At 38.0% G+C, this 22,057-nt stretch overlaps 1 protein-coding gene across 1 annotated transcript; it reads left to right on the top strand.

The window, feature by feature from the left end:
- Positions 1-6: 6 nt before the first annotated feature.
- Positions 7-21,730, top strand: BMS1 (BMS1 ribosome biogenesis factor). The gene is made up of 22 exons (XM_010714128.3): positions 7-302; positions 1,090-1,280; positions 2,342-2,421; positions 3,959-4,147; positions 4,607-4,749; positions 5,514-5,635; positions 6,288-6,484; positions 6,905-7,041; positions 7,564-8,345; positions 9,159-9,260; positions 10,245-10,402; positions 10,925-11,006; positions 12,191-12,267; positions 13,201-13,380; positions 14,944-15,132; positions 15,722-15,902; positions 16,433-16,491; positions 17,305-17,427; positions 18,736-18,883; positions 19,806-19,981; positions 20,376-20,537; positions 21,203-21,730. The coding sequence occupies exons 1-22, from the start codon at positions 127-129 to the stop codon at positions 21,437-21,439; spliced, it is 3,891 nt and encodes a 1,296-aa protein (XP_010712430.1). The 5' UTR covers positions 7-126; the 3' UTR covers positions 21,440-21,730.
- Positions 21,731-22,057: the final 327 nt, after the last annotated feature.

The following is a 22,057-nucleotide window of genomic DNA, read 5'->3' as shown; positions in this document are numbered from 1 at the left end:
CGGCGGGAACGCGGTGTTATACGTGTGCCTCCCGGGCTCACTGCTTTGTATCCTTTGTCCGTTGTGCGCGGTCACACGGAAGCTTTCTATGCTACGCTGATTGTAGACGGCTGTTGAAGGAGTAAGATGGAGGAAAAGGAGAAGAAGAAGCACCGTGTCAAGCACAGCGGACCGAAAGCAGAGAAAAAAAGGAAACGGCATCTCAATGATTTGGGAATTGGAGAGGAGGAGGATGCTCGGAAAAGAAATCCCAAAGCCTTCACAGTGCAGTCCGCCGTGCGGATGGCCAGGACGTTCCATAGGTGAGCAGCAGGAATGAGGTACAGAGCATGCAGTCCGTTGGCCGAACAGGTTACAGAGAGAGCGGTGAGTGCTGGAAGGGCTGCCCAGAGAGGCTGTGGATGCCCCGTCACTAGAGATGTTCAAGGCCAGGTTGGCTGGGGCCTTGGGCAGCCTGGGCTGGTATTAAATGGGGACGTTGGTGGCCCTGCCTGTGGCAGGGGTTGGAGATTCATGATCCTTGAGGTCCCTTCCAACCCTGGCCATTCTGTGATTCTGTGAAGGTCTGGCACAGCTGCCCGGAGCTGTGGGTGCCCCATCTTTGGAGACAGTCAACGGCAGGCTGGATGGGGCTCTTCTTCCTGCTCTTGTGGGTGGCAACCAGCCCACAGTAGGGAGTTGAAACTGGTGGGCTTTAAGGTCTCTCCCAGCCCAAGCCCCTCTGTGATTCCATCACAGCAGATGTTGGCTGGTGTTTCCTTATTGTTTTGCATATAAACATACGTAGTGTAATTTTCATAAATAGGCTCATAGAGCTTTCATCATTTGCAAGGCTGTGTTGTAATTTGTGTGTCTGTTGGTAGTCTGGTGCATCCTGCATGTGTGTTATCTGGTGCAAGTATGCTAGGCTTACTTGGAATAAAGAAGTCTGTAGAGCTCCTTCGGCTTGGTCAGAGTTCCTTGTTCATGGTAGCAACCAGGCACTTGGTGAGCCTTCGTGTCTGAATGTTTGCAGACGCTGAAAATATTCTAAAAGAACAATTATTACTTTTTAATTTCTTCTTGTGTTCATTTTAAATTTCTTCTCAGAACTCAGGATTTGAAGACTAAAAAACATCACATTCCTGTGGTTGACCGTACTCCTTTGGAGCCTCCTCCAGTGGTGGTAGTTGTAGTTGGCCCTCCCAAGGTTGGGAAGAGCACCTTAATAAAATGTCTCATTAAGAACTTCACAAGACAAAAATTGGTTGAAATCCGGGGCCCTGTTACTATCGTTTCAGGTGAGGACAAAGACATGAGAAATGGAAATGCCTATTTTACACTCCGTTGTTGTCTTGCTTTTAGAACTAGGACGTGTTTGAGTTCTCCTGATTCTTGGTCATGTTGAAGAAGTCATTTGTCTGTGTTACCAGGCACACTTATTAACTGTAAAAGAATCCTTAGATTTGGGCTTTTGTTCTTCTGAACTTGTTCCTTTGCTTGTTATGTTTTCAGTCCCAACTTCCACTTGGCCATTGTCTTTTTACTTTTCTTGCATATTGCCATTTGGATCATTGAGGAACCCAACCCACAGCATTTGAAGAAATAAATTGTAAGGGAAAATCTTGCTTGGACCCAGACGTTGTGTCTGGTGTTGGTAAACTCTTGAGAGGTTTAAACTAATAAATCTGCTTTTTGTCAGGAATAATTCACACACATGGAAAAGGAAAAAATGAGATGGGAAAAATGTGCTAAATTGGATTTTCTCTTTGGTCTACTGGAACTTGGGAATTGAGCTTTGCAGTTGATAACATGAGGGAGAAAAAAAACCTGTTAATTTTTAGGCAGAGTTGTCCTCCTTGTTCTGTAGTGTGTCGTCATTAAGCTCAGGTTAGTCAAACTGAACAGTGGGTAGTTTGTTCTAATTCAGATGCATGTTAAGAAATCTCTTAATATCTACTTAGTGTTTTTAAACTATTGTGTTTTTTGAGAAGCTGCAGCAGAGTGTTTTGTCAGAAGAGGAGAAAAAGTAAGTAGTAAAATGAAGTCCTTGGAAGTTAATTCTGGGATATAAAAGATAGAAGTAAAGCAGAGGTTTCCTTCAAAATACAATGTGTCTTTGATTGTTAGGTTGTTTTTTGGAAAAGGCAGAACAACTTGGAAACCACGTGTTCAGTGTGGTAATTTTAAATGAAGAGGTTAACATTTCGGAGAATTGCAAGCATTTGAAAACAACTACTTTTACAATTGCACATACTTGGCAGTCTACTTGCTAGACTGCAGATGTATAATCTGAAAAGAAATCAGTGGAGTAATTCCTTTGCTTCCTCTTTGAATTTCTGCTCCTTACTTTTGTTTTCAGGTAAGAAACGCAGGCTGACTATTATTGAATGTGGATGCGATGTTAATACAATGATTGACCTGGCTAAAGTTGCTGATCTGGTAAGTTACTAATAGCATATGATTTCTACTATAATTCATGTTGAAAGTACTTCTTCCTGGAAGTACTAGAAGTAGACTGCACAAGTAGTCTGTTTTCTCTGTCCATTGCTATCTGAGGCAATGCTGTCTTGGGCTTCCAAAATAAGAGGACTAAGCCCTACTATGAACCTAATATTCTCTAACAACCTCCAGGAGTTTCCTTAACTGGTGGGGGTGGGAAGATGGGATCGGGAAGTGTGATGGTTTGGGAGGATGAAGGGAAATTACACAACTTGATTGTGAATAAACTGGTAAACTATTAGCACAAGACTTAATAACAAGGCAAAATATTGAAATGACTTTTCATTTTGGGATTTGGTCAAACTGTGTAAAATCTGAAAATAGTATTCAGCTCAGTAAGTTTTCAATTAGTGCGTAAAGAGGAAATATGAGTTGGTTTTGTTTGATATACTTTGCTGTTTCTATCCTTGAAGGTGTAGTAATAGGATTGATTTCAGTGACATGTGGTCTCTGTTTTAAATTTAAACTTTCTGTTTATGAAGTCTTCTTTGTCTAGAGAGTCTAATATGCAATCCATGAAACTATTAGCAATTCTACTTTGTGTGTGGATTTAGAATAGAATGTTCATGTTGATTTGGGCTTGGAATCCTTAACTGAATGTTGATCATAGAACAGCCTGGGTTGAAAAGGACCACAATGACCATCTTGTTTCGAGCCCCTGCCACGTGCAGGGTCACCAAGCACCAGACCAGGCTGCCCAGAACCACCTAAACTAAGAGGCATGCAGTAGTCCAGGATCCTGTCCTACCTGCATGCTTCCTTCTTAAAGAAATAAGATGTATTAAAAATACTAAAACCTGTTGGTATGTAGATGTGATGTTGAAGATTCCAAATGCACTGAGTGATGCTGAGAATCTGTTTGGTTTTTCTGGAAGGAGGCTGAGTTTACATCGTTACTCACAGGTCTTTGTCGTCAGTTGCTGTGCATTTTAAGTTCTTCATCACAGAGGACCCAGCAGAGCTTTATTTCAACTTTCATGCCATCGTTGAGTGCCATTTTCCTTTACCAGTATATTTTAGTGATGCACAACAATAGTTGTAATTGTGAAGAAAGCTTGTTTGCCTCACTTTACCAAAGGAAGCAAGCAACCTTAGAGGCACAAATGTGTCTTACACAGAGCTAAACAAACAGAGGGTGAGACAAATTACACAAAATGATTCTGCTGATATTGGAGGATGCTCAATCGTTCATTTTTAGAATTCACCAAGTAAATGCCTATTCAGGCCTTAGCATGTTATTCCATATTGTTATATTCTTTGCAATTCTATTGAGAGAATGTGTGAATGTGATCTATGTAAAGGAAATTGATTGTCTGGAAAATTAGATTTGATTTCCTAAGTGGTACTAACTTCTGAAGCATGCTATAATTAAAAAACCAAAATTGATTTTCAGGTTATTTGAAAATAAGTAACAGAAGTTTTTGGTTTCTGAGAAGCTTGTGACTTTAAAGGCTTATCTTAGGTGTTGTGTTCTCAGGTTCTGATGCTCATTGATGCCAGCTTTGGATTTGAGATGGAAACTTTTGAATTCCTGAACATTTGTCAAGTACATGGTTTTCCCAAAATTATGGGAGTTCTTACCCACCTGGATACATTCAAGAACAACAAACAATTAAAGAAGACAAAGAAGAGGTTAAAGCACAGATTCTGGACTGAAGTATATCCGGTATGGCATCCCACGTTTATTTTCTGCATATTTTGCATTGTAGTATGCTAATAAAGTCTGTGGCAATACTTAAATATTTGTTGCATTCATAAAACCTTTTGAATATTACTATCAATGGACAATTTTGGTATTATATAATGCAGTCTTTGTTAAAATGCTTGTATCTCTGTATGAGCATGCCTCACTACTAACCATATGATACTAGTAAAAAGGTCTGTTACATGGGTTATGGAGACAAACTAAATCTTTACAACAGATTTTCTGACTGTGAATGGTTTTGCACTAAGATTTAGGGGAGTGTTTTCATGTTCAAGTGTGCTAATGAGTTTGAACTTCAGGAATCAGTTGTAAGTTGCAGTTTACAGTTACGATTTATGAAATAGAATTGTGTTAGGTTTTTCCAGATTTGCAAGTATTGCATTGATGTTTAATATTTTCATGTCTTTTTAATATATTCAGGGTGCTAAGCTGTTTTATCTGTCTGGAATGGTTCATGGAGAATATCAAAAGCAGGAAATTCACAACCTGGGGCGTTTCATCTCTGTTATGAAATTCCGACCGCTTACTTGGCAAACGTCTCACCCATATGTCCTTGCAGACAGGTATGTGCCTCTCTGTTCCTCAGTATCAACGTAGATACTGATCAACGTAGATACAGATTAACCAGAGGGTGGTGAGGCACTGGAACAGGTTTCCAAGGAGGTTGTGGATGCCCCATCCCTGGAGGCATTCAAGGCCAGGCTGGATGTGGCTCTGGGCAGCCTGGTCTGCTGGTTGGTGACCTGCACACAGCAGGGGGTTGGAACCAGATGGTCACTGAGGTCATTATACGATTCTCCGTGACTGGTTGTTTGTGACCCCTTCTTTGTGCAGTGCAGAAGGTGGATGTGGAAGGGATTTTCTTCCGACTGCCCTGAAAACAACCAGTCCTTCTTTCTCCCCTTCTCTCTTGTAGTTGTTGTGTTGCTTACTAACATTATTAAAGAGAAGAAGGTATTGCATGTCTGAAGGCAATGCATCTTTCAGCTGTCTTATGGTGGTAACCTGTTTTGTCTGATGACAAAATTGATTTGAGGAGTGTTTAGTGTGGATAGCATATAAATAATGGAAGTGTTAAGAAAGTGGTATGTATTTCATGAAATGTCAGTTAATCTTCTGGAGGTATGTACATCTGTGTTCAACAACAAGTTTTAATATACAGCTGTTTCATATTATTGACTATTTTGATTTTTAGAGCCTGCAGAGCATGACTCAGTGCTGCTGTGGTTGTGTTCCTATAAATTCCTTTTTTTTTTTTTTTTATTAGAACTGTTGGTATTTATTTGTACTTTCTTTTTGTTTTTTTTTTTTTTTTAACGTTTGGTAGAATGGAAGACTTGACAAACCCAGAAGATATACGAATCAATCCCAAATGTGACAGGAAGATATCACTTTATGGCTACTTAAGAGGAGCATATCTGAAAAACAAAAGCCAAATTCATATGCCAGGTAAGTTATTGTATTCCTAAAACTGTGCTTGTGCTGATCAGTGTTGCTATTGGTATTCTAATAGTGGTTTGATTTGTATCTTTAAACAGTGAATTGTAAAATAGATTTTTCACCTTTTCAAAATCACGTTAAGCTTTTGGAAGTGGTTTTTTGTAATACATGTTTCTGTAAAAGCATATACTTGTAAATAGCTTTGCTTTTCAATTCTGCAGTTTTCTTGCGGTGTTAAACACAGCATCTGAAGATCTTCAGTGATGTTTCACTTCATGAGATGCTTGAAGTGTAAAACACACCAGTTCTGATAGTGACAAGTAAATTTGGCTTATGTAAAATTTCTCATACTCCTTGCTTAAATACAGTATTTTAAGCACATGATTTAAAGCTTAATTTCAAAGATTTTAATATTAAATACACAGACCTATTCAAGAAGTGAGTGAATAGTTGCCCTCATTAAATGCAATCAAACAAACCCAGAACTGTGTTTTGGTGAACTTGAGTGTTCTTCTCTAAGTTTATTGCTTTAACAGCAGAAACAGATGTTTGATATAGAGGTGATGAACGTATTTGTTTTACTCTCTTCATGATGAATTGCACACGTTTTGGAATTAAAACTCAATGAAAATCTTATTTGTCTCCTTGCCTGTCTCCCTAGGTGTAGGGGACTTCACTGTGAGTGATGTGAGTTTCCTACCAGACCCCTGTGCTCTACCTGAGCAGCAGAAGAAGCGTTCTTTAAGTGAGAAAGAAAAACTAATCTATGCCCCTCTCTCAGGAGTTGGGGGTATTGTATATGATAAGGATGCTGTTTATATTGACCTTGGAGGAAGCCATGCTCATGAAAATGAAGAGGTAAAAGAGCTATGTTAATGATTTCAATTCTTGTATCTTAAAAAATTTAGTTTTCACCTTTAGAGTCAAAATAGGTATTTCATCATAAGCTTCTGAAAAATAACCCCTGTATATTAATTTCTTTTTTCTTCTCAAATGGCTTCTCTGTGTAAAACTGTGCAAAACATTTGAAGGATGAGTTAATAAGTATTTTAAGTTAGTTTCAGAAGTTTTTTTTGTTAAGACTTGAGATTTATAGAAGCTTCTGGTGCTAGAATATTATCATTCTTATTTTGCAGAGTAGGGCAGTTGCAGGAAAGGATGATTATTTTTACAAATGTGTATTTCTATTGTTTTTGTCAGATCACTGGTTTTATTAACTGTTGATTGGATGTCTGTTTATTCATCTTAATTGAAATGTGAAAAACTTTGGCTTTTCAGGAGGAAGTGAGACCAAATCATGAGCTGGTTCAGAGCCTCATCTCCACTCACTCAGCCATAGATACTAAGATGGCGTCAAGCAGGGTTTCTCTCTTCATGGACTCTAGACCATTAGGTTCAGAAGATGTAGGACAAGAGTAAGTTTCCAGTTCTGAGCAGTGTTTGAACAATACTGAGTGCCTGATTTTAGGTCCTAATTTAGGAAGGTTTCTCAGTTATGTACTGTGTACAGTGGCTTGTTACTTAGTTCTTTTTGTTAGACTACTCAAGCCAGATAGCATTTGTTCTTAGCTCAAATTATGTATTAAGAATGTTTTATAAGCACTATAGTTCTACCACCCAGAATTTCCTGGATGATTCAGCTTTAAGTGGAACATTTCTTCTCAGAGTTTTAGAGAATGGCAGTCATAATCCTCAGTGAAATGCACTGTTTAAACTATTTTCATACCACAGCAAATGAAGAAATTTCATGGAGTTACTTGCATCTACAGTTTGCAGTGAACTTGAACTAAAAGGCTTTTCTTACGTCATGAAGCCTGTTACCTTTTTAGTGTTTTCCATAATTTCTCTTTTAAATTATTGACATGAATCCAAATTGTTTTGCTAATACTTCTTTGCATTTCACTGTCTTCTCCCAAATGTGATCTTTGGAAAAACAGCATTGTGATGCCAAAAGAAGAGAGGCAGATTGATTTGAAGACCGGAAGAGTACGTCGGAAAGCATTATTTGATGAAAAAGAGAAGAAAGAAGATGATGATGCTGTTAGTGATGAGGAAGATGAGCAAGAAGAAGCCATGTCTGAGGATGGAAGTGATGGTGATGATGAAGAGGAAGAAAGTGATGAAGAGCTCTTCGAGGCAGAGATGGCTCCTGGGAGTGCCAAACGTCTGAAAACGGAGGTGGCTCAACAAGAAACTGTGAGTGAACTGCCAGCATTTGCTGATAGTGAGGATGATCTTGAGATGAGTTCTGAAGAAGATGGAAAAACTGCCTCTGAAGAAAATGAGACGGAGGAAGATGATGATGATGATGATGAACAAAGGACATATGGAAATGACAGCTCAGATAGTGAATTTGAAGCTGGCAGCGAAGGAATTGTGGAATATGAGCAAAATGAACGGGTGAATGACGATAAAGACACCAGATCTCAATTGTTAGTTCGCAGTCTGAAAAAGAAATCAATGCTCACAACAGATTCAGGAAATTGCACAGCAGAAGAGGCATCAGGATCTGAGGTTGAATCTCTCAGTGAGGGTGATGATGAAGAAAAATCACGTGATGAATTAGAAGCTGAAGTACCAGATAGGAAGGGATTTCAGCCAAAGAAAGCTGATAGGACTAGGCAAGCTGAACCTGAAGCTGAAGATGAGGAGGTTGAAAATCTGCTGAGAGAAGAAGAAGAGTATGAAGAAGAAACAGATTTTTCTGCTGACACTGCAGGTAGACTGTAAATGTTGTAATTTTTTCTATGCCCGTTTTGCATTGAATTCATTGTTAATTGTTAAAGGATATTATAACGAGCAAATATGTATTTGAGTTGTATAATATTGTATAATTGTTGGGTGGCAAACTTCACCTTTGGAAACGTGATAGTATTTACTTTCAGGCCTTTCATTTATAGTGCAGTATGCAGATTTCAGGTTTCCTTGCTTGAAAATGGAGGTGATTCATTTTATAAACTTCGGCGTTTCTGCACCAAATTTAATAGTAATCTTTATGGATCTGTGTGTAACAGAATTCAAGCTGTTATTATTTCATTTAGAGCAAACCATTCTTGGAGGAACGTGACTAAAATGTTTTAATTATTGACTGAGCATTTGATTAAGTTGCTCATAAGAAGCATTGGAATTGCCATCGTCAGAGGCACTCAAAGCGCCTGAATGTTGTTGTTAGCAACCCACTGTTGCAACCTTGCTTGAGCAGCAGAGCTGGAGAGTTAATTTCCAGAGCTTCAGATTCAGCCATTCTGTGATTCTTTGAGCAGCAAAAGAGTGTGTAATTCCACATTTGAAAACAGTAAAATCTATTATGGTTGCTAATAATCTCTTACACTTTTATCCTTCTCAAGTTAGGATTCATTAATGGAAAAAAAATCAGAGCTCCAGCTTGTTAGCCACAATTTGTTTCTGTGTGTATATGGAGAATAAAAAACTGATCAAATGTGTATTGAGGTCATGTTCTTATTTGAGTAGATTATGTAGTTCCTGAGTTTTGCTCTTTATTGAAGACAGATGCTAATTTTTCCCCTTTCAGGTGCACTTAAATGGAAAGAAGACCTCACACAGAAGGCAGCTCAGGCCTTTCTAAGACAGCAGCAGGCAACCCCAAATCTTCGTAAGCTTGTATATGGAACAGGTACAAATTCATTATGTCTTAATTTACGGTGGGTTTTTAGCTAATAGCAAGTTTGTAAGTCTGAAACTTTGAGCTTTTTCAGTGAGAGTCTTGAGGAGAGTTGATTCAATTTCCTAATTACCAATACTCAGTTCCTTTTGTAATGAAGGCAGTTGTTAGTTTTCAAAAAAAATAAAAATAAAAAAAATAGCCTGAGCTTGTCTGGGAGACTACTGTTACCTGTTGTATGGTGTAACTGTTTTCCCTCAAATATCTGAATTTAGCTCACTTTTATAATTGTATGTATTGCAATTGCAAAAATCCATTTTGGTAATTTATGTGTTTCATGAACTACTACTTTTTTTTTTTGCTGTTTTCATTCATTTCTTTCTCACAGTGACTGAGAGTGGAATATTGTTTTAGATGTGTCTCAGTGTTAGCATGTCTGTGCATTATCACGTCAAAGGTGTTCGTTGAGGAAAAAAAAATACACTGGCTTAGAAGGAAGATAAGATTGTTTTCTTTTTGTAATTTGTCCGATTTAATTTGCAGCTTTTCCAGTACTTATCTGAATGTACAAACCTCATCATGCAGAACCTGCATAGAATACAATTAGTATTTGTCTTCTATAAAACTTTCACAGTGCAGAAGTGGGAAGATTTAGTAGTAGATTCTCAAGTCCAGTGTTCTTGATTTACAAGCTAGTCCAGTGTTGTATCTACTTATGGTTTTTAATGAACACTGTTTGCTTAATGGGCAATGTTCTTTGAGATAATTCCAGGTAGGCAAGTGGGAACTGGATTGCAGGTTGTTCAAAGGACCGTATAGAGTTTTGCATTAAATTGCATGTTTCAATGTGGAATGGCTGCACAACTGAAACTGGTAGCATATAGTATCTGTCTGGCTGCTTCTACTACAGATATTGTGAAACATAAGGCAGGAGAGGGGTTGTTGACAAATGTAATTCATGTACTGTGGGAAATAATCACAGTTGGTTTCATTTAGCCGTCGAGGATGAAGACAATGAAAGTGAGGATACAGGTGATGAACTTGGAGGTCTGTTCCATGTCAGCCGTCCAGATAAAGAAGCCAAACAGAAGGCTAATGGTCTTGACTGCTCTAAATTTCTGGTGGAAAAGCCTCAAGACTGGGACTTAGAAGAGGTAATTCAGTCAGATAGTTGCATTTGCAAATCCTGTGCTTGTTATGTCCTGACTGTATTTCCAAAAGCACTACTGAGTTATTATGGGAAAGTGTCACTGAAACAGACACATGTAAGCTACAGTCATTGTACATCTTCTGCTACTTAAGGTCACGAGGAATATTTAGTAGCCAAAGGATTCAATGGGAAGTTAGAATAACTCTGTTGAATGCTCACCTCTCAACTGTCTAGTGGATTGTAATTTTCTGCTTATACAGAAGTAGAAAGCATGAGTGCAAATCTATACAAAGAGGCTTCATTAGTGTAACGGCCTTTGGGCAAGGTTTGAGGTGGCTTCTTGTTCCTGCTTTTGGGCTGAGGAATTATGTAGTTTTGGTAACATTGCCTTGATTTAGATCTGTGTGTGCAAGTATCAAATTATCCCTGAGTTTGGAAGATGGTTGAGGAGTGGGGAACGAATAATGGAATGCTCGTGTTGATGAGAAGCTTGAACTGTACAAGTCAACAACACTTTATTTTGCAGGTTATGAGCAGTATTAGAGATTGCTTTGTTACTGGAAAGTGGGAAGAAGATAAAGATGCAGCAAAGTTGTTGAAAGAAGATGGTATGTGTAAGACTTTTTAAGAAGAACATATCAATGGATATAGGGGTTTTAGGAATTACTCCACAGTTACGTATTTAGAATGTTCTGCACTAGCTAATACTTGCTCAGTTGTTTTCCAACTGTAAAATACTGCAGTGTTACACAGTGTTACACAGTTGTTAAAGCATTTAAATGTTGCTGTAAGAAATACACAAGTAGAATATTTTTAAAATTTACTCTCTGAAAGATAGGATATGTAAGTTAAATTAGGAAATGAAATCCTGAGTTAACACTTGATCGCGTCAACTTCGCATTGTATATATTAATTTATCTACTTACACATAGAAACACAGAATGGTTTGGGTTGGAAAGGACCTTTAAGATCATGTAGTTCCAACCCCCTGCTATAGGCAGGGACACCTGTCACTAGACCAGGTTGCTCACAGCTCCATCCAGCCTGGCCTTGAATGCTTCCAGGAATGGGGCATTCACATTACTTTCTGGGCAACCCTTTCTAGTATTTCACCACCCTCAAAGTAAAGAATTGCTTCCTGTGTGTATTTTATTTACACCTGTATGTATTTCATTGTTTTCAGTAGTGTGGGTAGAGATGAGCAGAAATGATTTTTTTTTTTATGGAAAGACAAACTGGTCATTTGCATTTGGCTAAAAAGTGAGATCTTTTGGAGGGCTTTTTGTGTACGTTTTTAGACATGTCTGGGAAAAATTAGAAAATTTGAATAACGTGGCTGTGTCTTTTGTATAAATTGATTGAGATTTGATAGATTTATTTAAGCATTTTTTAACTTCAAAAAGGTCTGCTATATTTAAATTTTTTATCAGTTTTTTTTATTTTATTTTATTTTTAATGAGGAAGCTCAATTGTGCTGATGATGCCTTGTGCCATTAGTCTTTACACAATAGGAATGTTCTTCCTTAACTTAATTTTGTGAGGCAATGTGTATGGTCATTTGGAGTGATTTAAGTATGTTTTATTTGCATATTCAAAATCATGAAATTGAGATATTGAAAGGGAAAAGGGGGATCCAGTGAGCTTCAACTGACAATATAGAGAAGACAACAGACATATAAAACTGATGATAGGAAGGAAATAAGTTTGGGCTGAAACTAATCTATAAAGTAGTAGTAAGAAATACACAATACTGAAAATAACAGAATAGTAACTGTCAGATGTTTTGTTGCAGAAGAGTTGTATGGAGATTTTGAAGATCTTGAAACTGGTGTTGTGCACAAAGGAAGGCCTGCTGCTGAAGGAGACGAGGTATGACCTCTATCTTTGTTCTGGAGTAGCACATGTATTTCTGATCGAGTGATAGGCATCTCATGTCACAAATTTCACTTCTGTGATTTGATACGAAATCAATAGGAGTGACGAAGGTAAGATAGATGACTTTGGAACCTGTAAGTATCTAGAATAGCATGTATTTTTAGTCTCAAATTCAGATGTTGTTTAAAATTAATTAGGCAAGACAACGCACCTCATTATTAAACGGTAGATGTCAGGATCTGGAGTTATAAGAAAAATATTTTAAAATCAAGTGTGACTGTAACTGTTCATACCATGTCATCTGATGTGCAAGGTGATAGAGATCTGTGTTATCACAGTGAGCAGTGGAAACTTAGATTCCTCGTGTCTATGTCAGAGGTTGATGGAAGCACTTCACAGCCATGATTTGGATATCTTCTAAGAACAGAGCTGTGATTTTCAACATTTGTTTACACTGAACAACTTGACTTTTTACATTTGGTTACAGAATTGGAGTAACGGTGCCATTTGGGAAGTGTTCAGTTTATGAACAAACGTAGGCCTTTCTAGCCTCTGCCTCGCAGGGCAGTATTACTCAAAGTTAATTACTTCATTTCCTTTTTAACTTCGTGTGCTTGTTTTAGGTGTAGAATTGTAGGCCAATCTTAGGATCTGTTCCCTGACATAAAAAACAAATGTGAAGTCAAGAAGTGTATTTAATGAAAAGGAATACGATTAGATTATGGAATGTTGTGGTTATTTCTGAAGTAGCATCTTTTTCTATGAATAACTTAAGAAATATTCCCATTTTAGATAAAAATGACTAAGCGTCTGATCACTTGAATCGTGACAAAATATTCTGTAATGATACATATAAAAAATGTTAATCAGAATGGCTAATTTCCAGTGAACACTAATACACATATTTGTAAAATTATCACTGATCAGTCTGAAAATGAAGAAGAGAATGATGGAAACAAGTCCAAAGCAGAAGCTGAGGAGGAGAAAGCAAAAAAGGAGCGCCTGGACAAGAAACGGAAACTGAAAGAGATGTTTGATGCAGAGTATGATGAAGGGGATGCCACGTACTTTGATGATCTTAAAGAAGAAATGCATAAACAAGCCCAGGTACAAGCTGTTAATTTATCATTTTATCTGACTGTGTGTCTTCAGAAATACCCAACAGTGTTTGTCCAAAGGTCTTTTCTGGAGACACGCATGAGAAATCCAACAACTGAAAGCTTGATTTAAATTGACGTCAGTTTATGATATTATAATTCACTGAAGAGGTAAAGCTTACATGATGTATCTTGACCTATTCAGAAGTTTTTAGCGATTTTATCATTTACTGGTAGACGAGCATGTAAGGTTTTAAAAAAGCAAAACAACAAAACATGAGAGAGGAGCCCTGGTCCCCTCTCTGGAAGACATCAAGGCATCCTTCTGCGTGGAAGAAAGGGAGAATCCTTCTCGTATTAACTTGTATCACGTTTTCCTGGTATTATTTCTGGGGTGTTTTTTGCATTGTTAAAAATACAAGATTAAGCTCTGTGTGGTGATCTCTTCCCCAAACTGTCTAGTTATTTTGAGGAAAAATAATTGATGATTCCTGTATGTGTTCAGTAGGAGTCGTCAGCATAACTGCATCTAAAATTCTGGATGCTGATTTTGCTCCAGGCCTCTAAACTTAAAAATTATTTATTTCTTTGGCTGGCTTGAAATAATACTGCCTTATGCTACTAGTAATTTCACTGTGTGCTCTTATGACAAACCTTGTCCCAAATTGTTATTAAATTCATTGCTACCTTCTTGTATTAACCTCTTTTATAAGTGTGGCGTACTGATAGGCTTACTAAGAACACTTAAAATGTGAACAAGTACATTGCAGTAAAAGATTATGAGATGATTTACAGTAGTTTCACTAGCAGTCAGTTACAGAAACACATGCCAGCAGTCAGCTGTGCCCCAACAGCAGGATGGAAGGGCAAGTATCTCAAACACTTGTGTAAACACTTCTTGAAAAGTAAGCTTGGACCACAAGATTTGTTCCACATCTCAATACCTTGAAAAATGAGATCAATTTGCTTAAATACGACATTGTGCATCACAGGTAGCTGAACATCAGGAGATAGGGGAGGAATGTAAAGGGTAAAGCTTATCTTATTCATAAGCATATCTTGTTAAATATTTGCACGTCTGCATTTATATGCCACAGAAGAGTTTTAAAAGACCCTTTTGAGGATACAGAGTATTTGAGGACGCAAATATTTTTAAGCTGCTGAGTAAGATAGGAGCCCAATCTCCTCATAGTGACATCTAAAGATCAGGATGTTAACTTGAAAATGTAATTGGGTTCCTAAATCATAAATGTTCTTTTGACATGTGTGTCTTTAAAATCCAAAGTCACCCGTATGAAAGGTGTATCTGAAGTGACTCAGTCATTTAGTTCTCTTGGGCACTGTCTTTCATGCAGACTAACAGCCCCTCTTGGGATTTCAAATTGGAAGAATTTCATGGTGGCAGAGATATCACTTTGAATAAAGAGTCACGAAACCTATGGGATCTTTCTCAAAAGATTTATATAAATCTTAGCACGTTTTAAATAGAACTGACACCTCACGAACAAGTTGTTAATACTTGAGTTTTGTAAAACGTGATGACTTTCTCCTTGACTTTCTCCTTGTTGCATAGCTTAATAAAACTGAATTTGAAGACCAAGATGATGAGACCAGAGTGCACTATGAGGGCTTTCGGCCTGGGATGTACGTTCGAATAGAGATTGAGAACATCCCTTGTGAATTTGTCCTGAATTTCGACCCCCATTATCCCATTATCCTGGGTGGTTTAGGCAACAGTGAAGGAAATGTTGGATATGTACAGGTATGTAGCCAAAGCTGTGAGTGCACTTTATTTCATTACGGCTGCGCTTCAATGTCTCTGGAGTTGCTCTTCATTTTCTCCTTATGAAGAATATGATAATGAGAAAAGTATTCCTCTTTATCTCTTAAATAGTGGAGTTGCTTTTGTCACAATTAACTTTATGTTAACAGATGCTGGATTTGTAAAGACTTATTTGGATAACTGGAAGAAAAACACGTGATTGTTATTTCATATTCATAATGTTGTTCTGCAGAGATGTCTCAGGACTGCTGTACAGTGGTACTGTGATCATTAGATTGCAAGCATGAGTTGTACTCCGAGGTTTATGTTCTACAGATAGGTGGCTAGAGAGAAGTTACTAGCTTATATTTGATTGTTTTTTTTTTAATATTTACATACAAATGTGATTTTGAACAGTGAAATACTGATCAGCTAAAGTCAACCTAGTGTTCAGTGAATAAAGCTTCTGAATAAAGCTTTTTGAGTAAGAACATTCTAGTGTAGGTGGAAGTTGCTTTCATTAAGGCTTGAATTTCAAAATTGATGTGATTATCCTGTTAGAGCATTGTTAATCTTCTCTTCTAATTAGTTGCGCCTGAAGAAGCACCGATGGTACAAGAAGATACTCAAGACACGTGATCCTTTAATCCTCTCATTAGGGTGGAGGCGATTTCAGACTATTCCAATGTTCTACATTGAAGATCACAATGGACGTCACAGGCTACTGAAGTACACACCACAGCATATGCATTGCGGGGCAACTTTCTGGGGTGAGGGAATTCTGGAGTTACTGTCCTGAATCCCTTCATGGTTATCAAATACTCAAGCTTCATGGGGTATGTCAGGAAACACAGCTGGAAGCTTTGAGGATGATAAATTTTTTAAAAGCTGTGCTCCCTGAGGAAGATAAATAACAAATAGTATGGTAAAACAGGCAGTTGCTAATAGAGAAGGGTGGGTGAGTTATTTGGCTTTTAATCAAATGATGAATGTTGTGCTTGGTTGTGTTGTACCAAGGAGAAACTTTGTCTGGCTTTGTCTGTAGAGAAGGCAAGCACTTGTGTGCATATGGGCCCGACCCTGCAAATGCTTTTGTGCATGATAATAAATGAACGTGCAAGTAATTGCCATAACTTTAGTAAGGTTATTTATGTGTCCTAGGCTGAGTGCTGCATTTAACCTTTCTCTGGTTTCAGTCATTGATATTCTACACTGAGAATTTCTCAGCTTTCTGAACTTAAGTAGAAGCTGTTACATGTTATGTAGTGATGCCCTTCATAATTCTTGAATTTTCTTGTAGGGCCCATCACCCCTCAGGGAACAGGATTTTTGGCGGTCCAGTCCGTCAGTGGCACAACAGTAAGTTCGTTACAATAAAAGGTTAATTACCATTTTCCAAAGATCTTCTGTGTATATAACATACAGATCTGAGGAGGAAGGTTATACGTGGTAAATCACTGATACTGTAGGACCTGTGAAATTAGATGGACTTCATCTTCTGAGAGATGTATTGTGATGAGGAATGAAACTAGATCAAAACTTTTTTTTTCCCCTGCTACACTGAAAATGGCAAAAACTGCGTTACTATTTTCCATGGAAAGGTTTATACCTACTTATTTATTGAGGTACATCAGTATTTAGATAATTTCTGAAATCTTTTTACGTGATGAGATTCTGAAATTTCTGATGGAAAGACTTTGTCCTCGCAGTGGGAATCTCTGCGTTGTTAGAACCCATCCTGTTGCAGTCTCATCCTTGTCACAAGTATCAGGTTGTTCTCATCATGTGTCCACAACTTAATAGTGACTTATACTGCAGTGAACAGCTCTTCTCCTTTGAGACTTTGAGTACTGTTCTGTTTAATAAAGAGAATACAGTAAGGTAGATAACAAGGACATCTAAATTGCTTCCAAGTTAATTAGAATGGCAGCTCTGAAAATCTCATTAGCGAGTGGTAGGGATGTTCCATCAGTAGGACCTTAACTTGTTTATGCAAAGTCAGTTTGTATTTTTCATGCTGCAGTACTCCTGTAAGGGTTAGAAATTCACAACTCAAGCTCTAAAAAACTGTGTATTTGTATCATTCAAATGGTTTCTTTGCTATTTGGTAAATGTATGATGGATTGCTCTTTGGTAATTGTGGTTCATCAGTGTATTTTTGCTCTGTTTCAGCCTGATTTCCGGATAGCTGCCACAGGAGTTGTGCTTGATTTAGATAAATCCATAACTGTTGTGAAGAAACTCAAGCTAACTGGATTCCCATTCAAAATTTTTAAGAACACTTCTTTTATTAAGGTAGGTATATAGGTATGTGCTGCAAAGTTATGCAGCAGTGTTAGGAAGGAATGCAACTTGAGAATACGTGCATCTTCCTGAGGCAGTTCTCCATGATCACTGCTTAGTGTCTCTAAAGTGCAATCCACTGAATATAAATTATTACTGTTAACCAGACAAGTGTTCTGAAATGGTCTTCTTGCTCACACTCAGTGTCATTTTAATTTTGCTCTTAAAAATTACTTTTATTTTCTTCCTCAAACCTATTAGTTAACATCTCATAATGAAAGACAATTCTGAAAAATGTGAACTTAGCCCCAGTGTCATCCAGTCAGTTTGACCCCACTGTATTTCAGCTGTGGGATGAAATATTATTGCTAGCAGTGCTTTAGAACTTCACAATTACAGTTACAGAACAGTTTGCCACAAAACGTGTTGCAGAAGTGAATTTTCACAGATCCTCCAACTGTCCTTAGTTGGACTCTGAGTAAGAGATTAGGTTGTTCTGCATTTAGGGCTGGAAGCAGCTAAGCACTGATTCTAACAGTCAGACACCAAAGCATTTGTGTGGAAACGCACAGTGTGTCTGGATTTCCTTGTGGCTTAAGAGTTGAGCAGCTTAGTTGCTTTTAAGGTATGCAGTTTTCCAGCAAAAGAGAACTGGAATTTGAGAAATTCTCTCAAACAGTATGAGTGTTAAATGTCTATTTTTCCAATGCAAGTAAGCTGATATATGACTAAAAAAGTAAATTAGTTGAGGGAACGGGGCTTTTTGAGCTTGGAAAAGAGAAGGCTCTGGGGAGACCTCGCTGTGGCCTTCCAGTACTTCAAGGGAATGTATAAACAGGAGGGGAACGGCTGTTTATGAGGGTGGATAGTGATAGGACAAGGGAGAACGGTTTTAAACTGAGCCATGGGAGGTTTAGGTTGGATATTAGGAGGAAGTTTTTCAGCCAGAGAGTGGTGAGGCACTGGAACAGGTTGCCCAAGGAGGTTGTGGATGCCCCATCCCTGGAGGCATTCAAGGCCAAGCTGGATGTGGCTCTGGGCAGCCTGGGCTGCTGGTTGGTGACCCTGCACACAGCAGGGGATTGGAAGCAGATGGTCATTGTGGCCCTTTGCAACCCAGGCCATTGATTACTTCTAGTAACTTAAAGTCAGTTAAGTAGGTTTTTGATACGGTCAGCACTTGTACTGTAGAGTATTCTTATTCTGTCCTTTGGATTTCTGAATCAGATGATTGTGGGGATTACTATGTTTTTGTGGCTGACATACATCACACAAATAAACTGACCATCTTGACTAATGCTGGGTAATTCACGTTTTCAGGGAATGTTTAACTCTCAGTTGGAAGTGGCTAAATTTGAAGGTGCAGCAATTCGTACTGTGAGCGGTATCCGAGGACAGATTAAAAAAGCCCTCCGAGCTCCAGCAGGTGCTTTTAGGGCAACATTTGAAGACAAGTTGCTGATGAGTGGTGAGTTGCACTTTCCTGAGATTGATAAGGGGCTGTTATCACACGACTTTCATCCTACTCCACTTATTGAAAAGCAGCATCTTAGTCTCTGGTATCTGATAATTGAGGTGTGATTTCAAAGAGCGTGAAATCTGCTGAGGTGCAGAATGAAATAATAAAAAAAAAAAAGAAGCAGCTTCATGTTGAATTTCTTTCAGTTATACTTGGAAGTCAAACAGTACACAGATGAAAAGGCTCGTCCTGGAGATGTATTTCTCTGAGCGTTTTGAAATGTTTTACTTTTCTCCATGAATGTGAAAATGGATTGCATTTGGTGATTACAAGTGCTAGGAGAACATTTTCTTCTGAGAAGTCCAGAGAGTGGCATTGTAACTCTAGGTAGGTTTTTTTCCCTCTAATGTTTGGGGGAAATGATGCTAGGAATGTGAGGTAGTGTTCTGCTATGTTTATGGAGTGTTACTGTGATGCTGAGAACATGAGTTAGTGTTAATCTGGGCTTATTTGACATTTATTTTCCTAAACACAATAAAATTATGGATAGTGCAAAACCAGAACGGTTTAAATCTTTTATAAAAATAGGCAAACAATAGGCAAATTGTCTTTCATTGGTCATAGTATAGACACAGATACTTAAATGTGAACCCCTGTGCAAGTCTTTAATAGGAAGAACTGATAGAGTGGTATTAATGTGGCTGTTCTTCAGGACTATAGAATCTTTGTGACCGCTTTAGATTTTACAGAACCAAGTGGTGCAAATAGTTACATTGCCTTTGCCTGAAGTTGAACAGATTTGGTAGATATATCAAACACGATACTAGTACATGATCTACATGTTAGTTGTCTATTTCTATTCAGTATTTGTGTAGTGTGGTTGTGATGAACTGTGTTGTGAGAGCCAAGTGATATCTTTTTTTTCTTTCAGACATTGTCTTTGTGAGGACTTGGTATCCTGTGTCTATCCCCAGATTTTATAACCCTGTAACATCATTGCTGAAGCCAGCAGGTGAGAAAGACAGTTGGAGGGGAATGAGGACAACAGGCCAGCTGAGGCATGAGCGAGGCATCAAACTGAAACAAAACAAAGATTCCCTCTATAAGGTATATTTGATATGAGTTCTTCTTTTATTGCTTTTTTTTTTTTTTTAAACAGTGATCACACTCTAATTTGCCCTGTGGCCTAGACATGTGCAAACAGAGCACATTCATTTCATATTTTAATATTAATAATTTGTCATTTTTATTGACAGATATGCAGTCTTCCCTGGCATGTGAGAGGACTCAATCACTGGGAAGCAAAATGTTGTGTATCAATGAGAGTTTATGAAGTAGTCTGAGTAGTAAAGTAGGGGTGAAGTTTTCATGTACAATTTTCGTTTTACAGGTGCAAGAATGTGGACCATCTTCCCCCTCTTCTCCCCCGCAATGGTAGGAAATTAGATGAAAGCTTTCTAAGGTCATGACTTTTATGCATGTTCTGTATCCATTCTTTTAGCCTATTGTGAGGGAGAAAAGGCATTTCAATAAGCTCCACATTCCTAAAGCACTGCAGAAAGCTCTGCCTTTTAAGAACAAGCCTAAGAATCTTGAGAAGAAGGGGAAGACTCCAAAAGATCAGTGGAGACCAGCTGTTATCAGGGAGCCTCATGAAAAGAAGGTAATTATCACTTACCCTGAAACAAGGATTCCCTACTGGAAAGTGTGTTGCTTAGAACATTTCTAACTATTGTTTTAGCACTTCACTACTAGTGCTAAAGATATACATGCTTCGAGTGAAAAATCGTCCTGCAATTTGTTTTGTTTCTGTTTAGCATGTGGCACATGTATGGAAAAGGCTCTGAGTAGACAGCATTTATTTATTAAACTAGTAGGTCACCTGATATAACTTGTGTTCTTGTCACAGTGCCTTCCAAGTATTTCAGATGGATACAGTCCTCTCACAATAGGGCAATTTAAGTTGACAGCTGCAGTCTTTTGTCATGTCATTGCTATGTATTACAGGTGAGATTTGAAGTGAATCCTTTACTTCGAAAATGGAGGATTGCAGCATGCTTACAACTTCAGCATAGAAGTTCTAGAGAATAAATCAATTAAGCAGAGATTTCTAAATAGTGTCAAATCAAAATCAGAGTTCAGTATTTGAATTAATTTCCCAACAAGATAGATAATTAGACCATTTTAGAAATTGGAGAACAAGTATAAAAAATGTTAGGAATTTGCCCTGAATCTCTGATTCAGCATATAGCTGTCTGCTGAAGTTAAACAGTTTCTTGCTACAAAACTCAACTGTCTGTATATTGATTTTCTTGCTTTCTGTTCTAGATCTCAGCCCTACTCGATGCTTTGAGTACCGTGAATAAATACAAGATAAAGAAAGCCAAAGTAAAACATCGGCAGCAGATTAAAGAGTATGTTAAAGTTAAGCAGAAGGAGGAGGAACAGAAATTAAAGAAACAAAAGGAGGCTAAGAAGAAAATTTATCGAATACTGGGACAAAGGGAGAAAAAGAGGCAGAAGTCAAGCTTGAAAGGATCTAGCGAGGGAGCCAAGAGCGTGTAAAATTGTGTCAGATTTTGGGGCAAATGAGAAAATATGATGGCTGTGCAATTTTCTCTTGGAACAACAACATCTAAAAAAACATTAGACTACACCGAATGTGCTTCCAGGAGAGGAAAAATGCAAATGTGACCTTTTTCAAGCTATGGAATACATTTGGAAATGTATATAAATAAGGCAGTGAAATATAAATTGTGATTTTTCTATATGATATTCTGGAGGACTTTGTATTTCAGTATATTTCTACCCATACTGCATATTTGTCCGGCCAATAAAGTATTTTATTTCCAAGTTTCTGGATATTCTTTGTTTGTGTTTCATCATAGTTCTAGTGGATTTATGTGAAAGGATGAACTCCTGTGGATGAGTGTTTCTGAATGTGTTTCTGTGTTGGCCACTGCCTAAGTTTTGTCCTCAGCAAGTCTGCTAGAAAAAGGCATGAGGGTTGGCTGTTTCTGGGCAGGGGTTGTGCAATTTCTGGCTAAGCAGTGTTAGACACTTCCTGAATGCTGGCAACTACTGTAAGGTGGGCAGAAACAGCGTTACTTTCTTCTCTGAGGAATGTCTTTCCATGTCTTGGTTTGGTAGTTTGTTGTTAGACTTTCTCAAGATGTGTGAAGG

This window comes from Meleagris gallopavo, chromosome 8 (genome assembly GCF_000146605.3).
Source record: "Meleagris gallopavo isolate NT-WF06-2002-E0010 breed Aviagen turkey brand Nicholas breeding stock chromosome 8, Turkey_5.1, whole genome shotgun sequence".
Lineage (NCBI taxonomy): Eukaryota > Metazoa > Chordata > Aves > Galliformes > Phasianidae > Meleagris > Meleagris gallopavo.
This window is presented reverse-complemented; position numbering and strand designations above follow the sequence as displayed.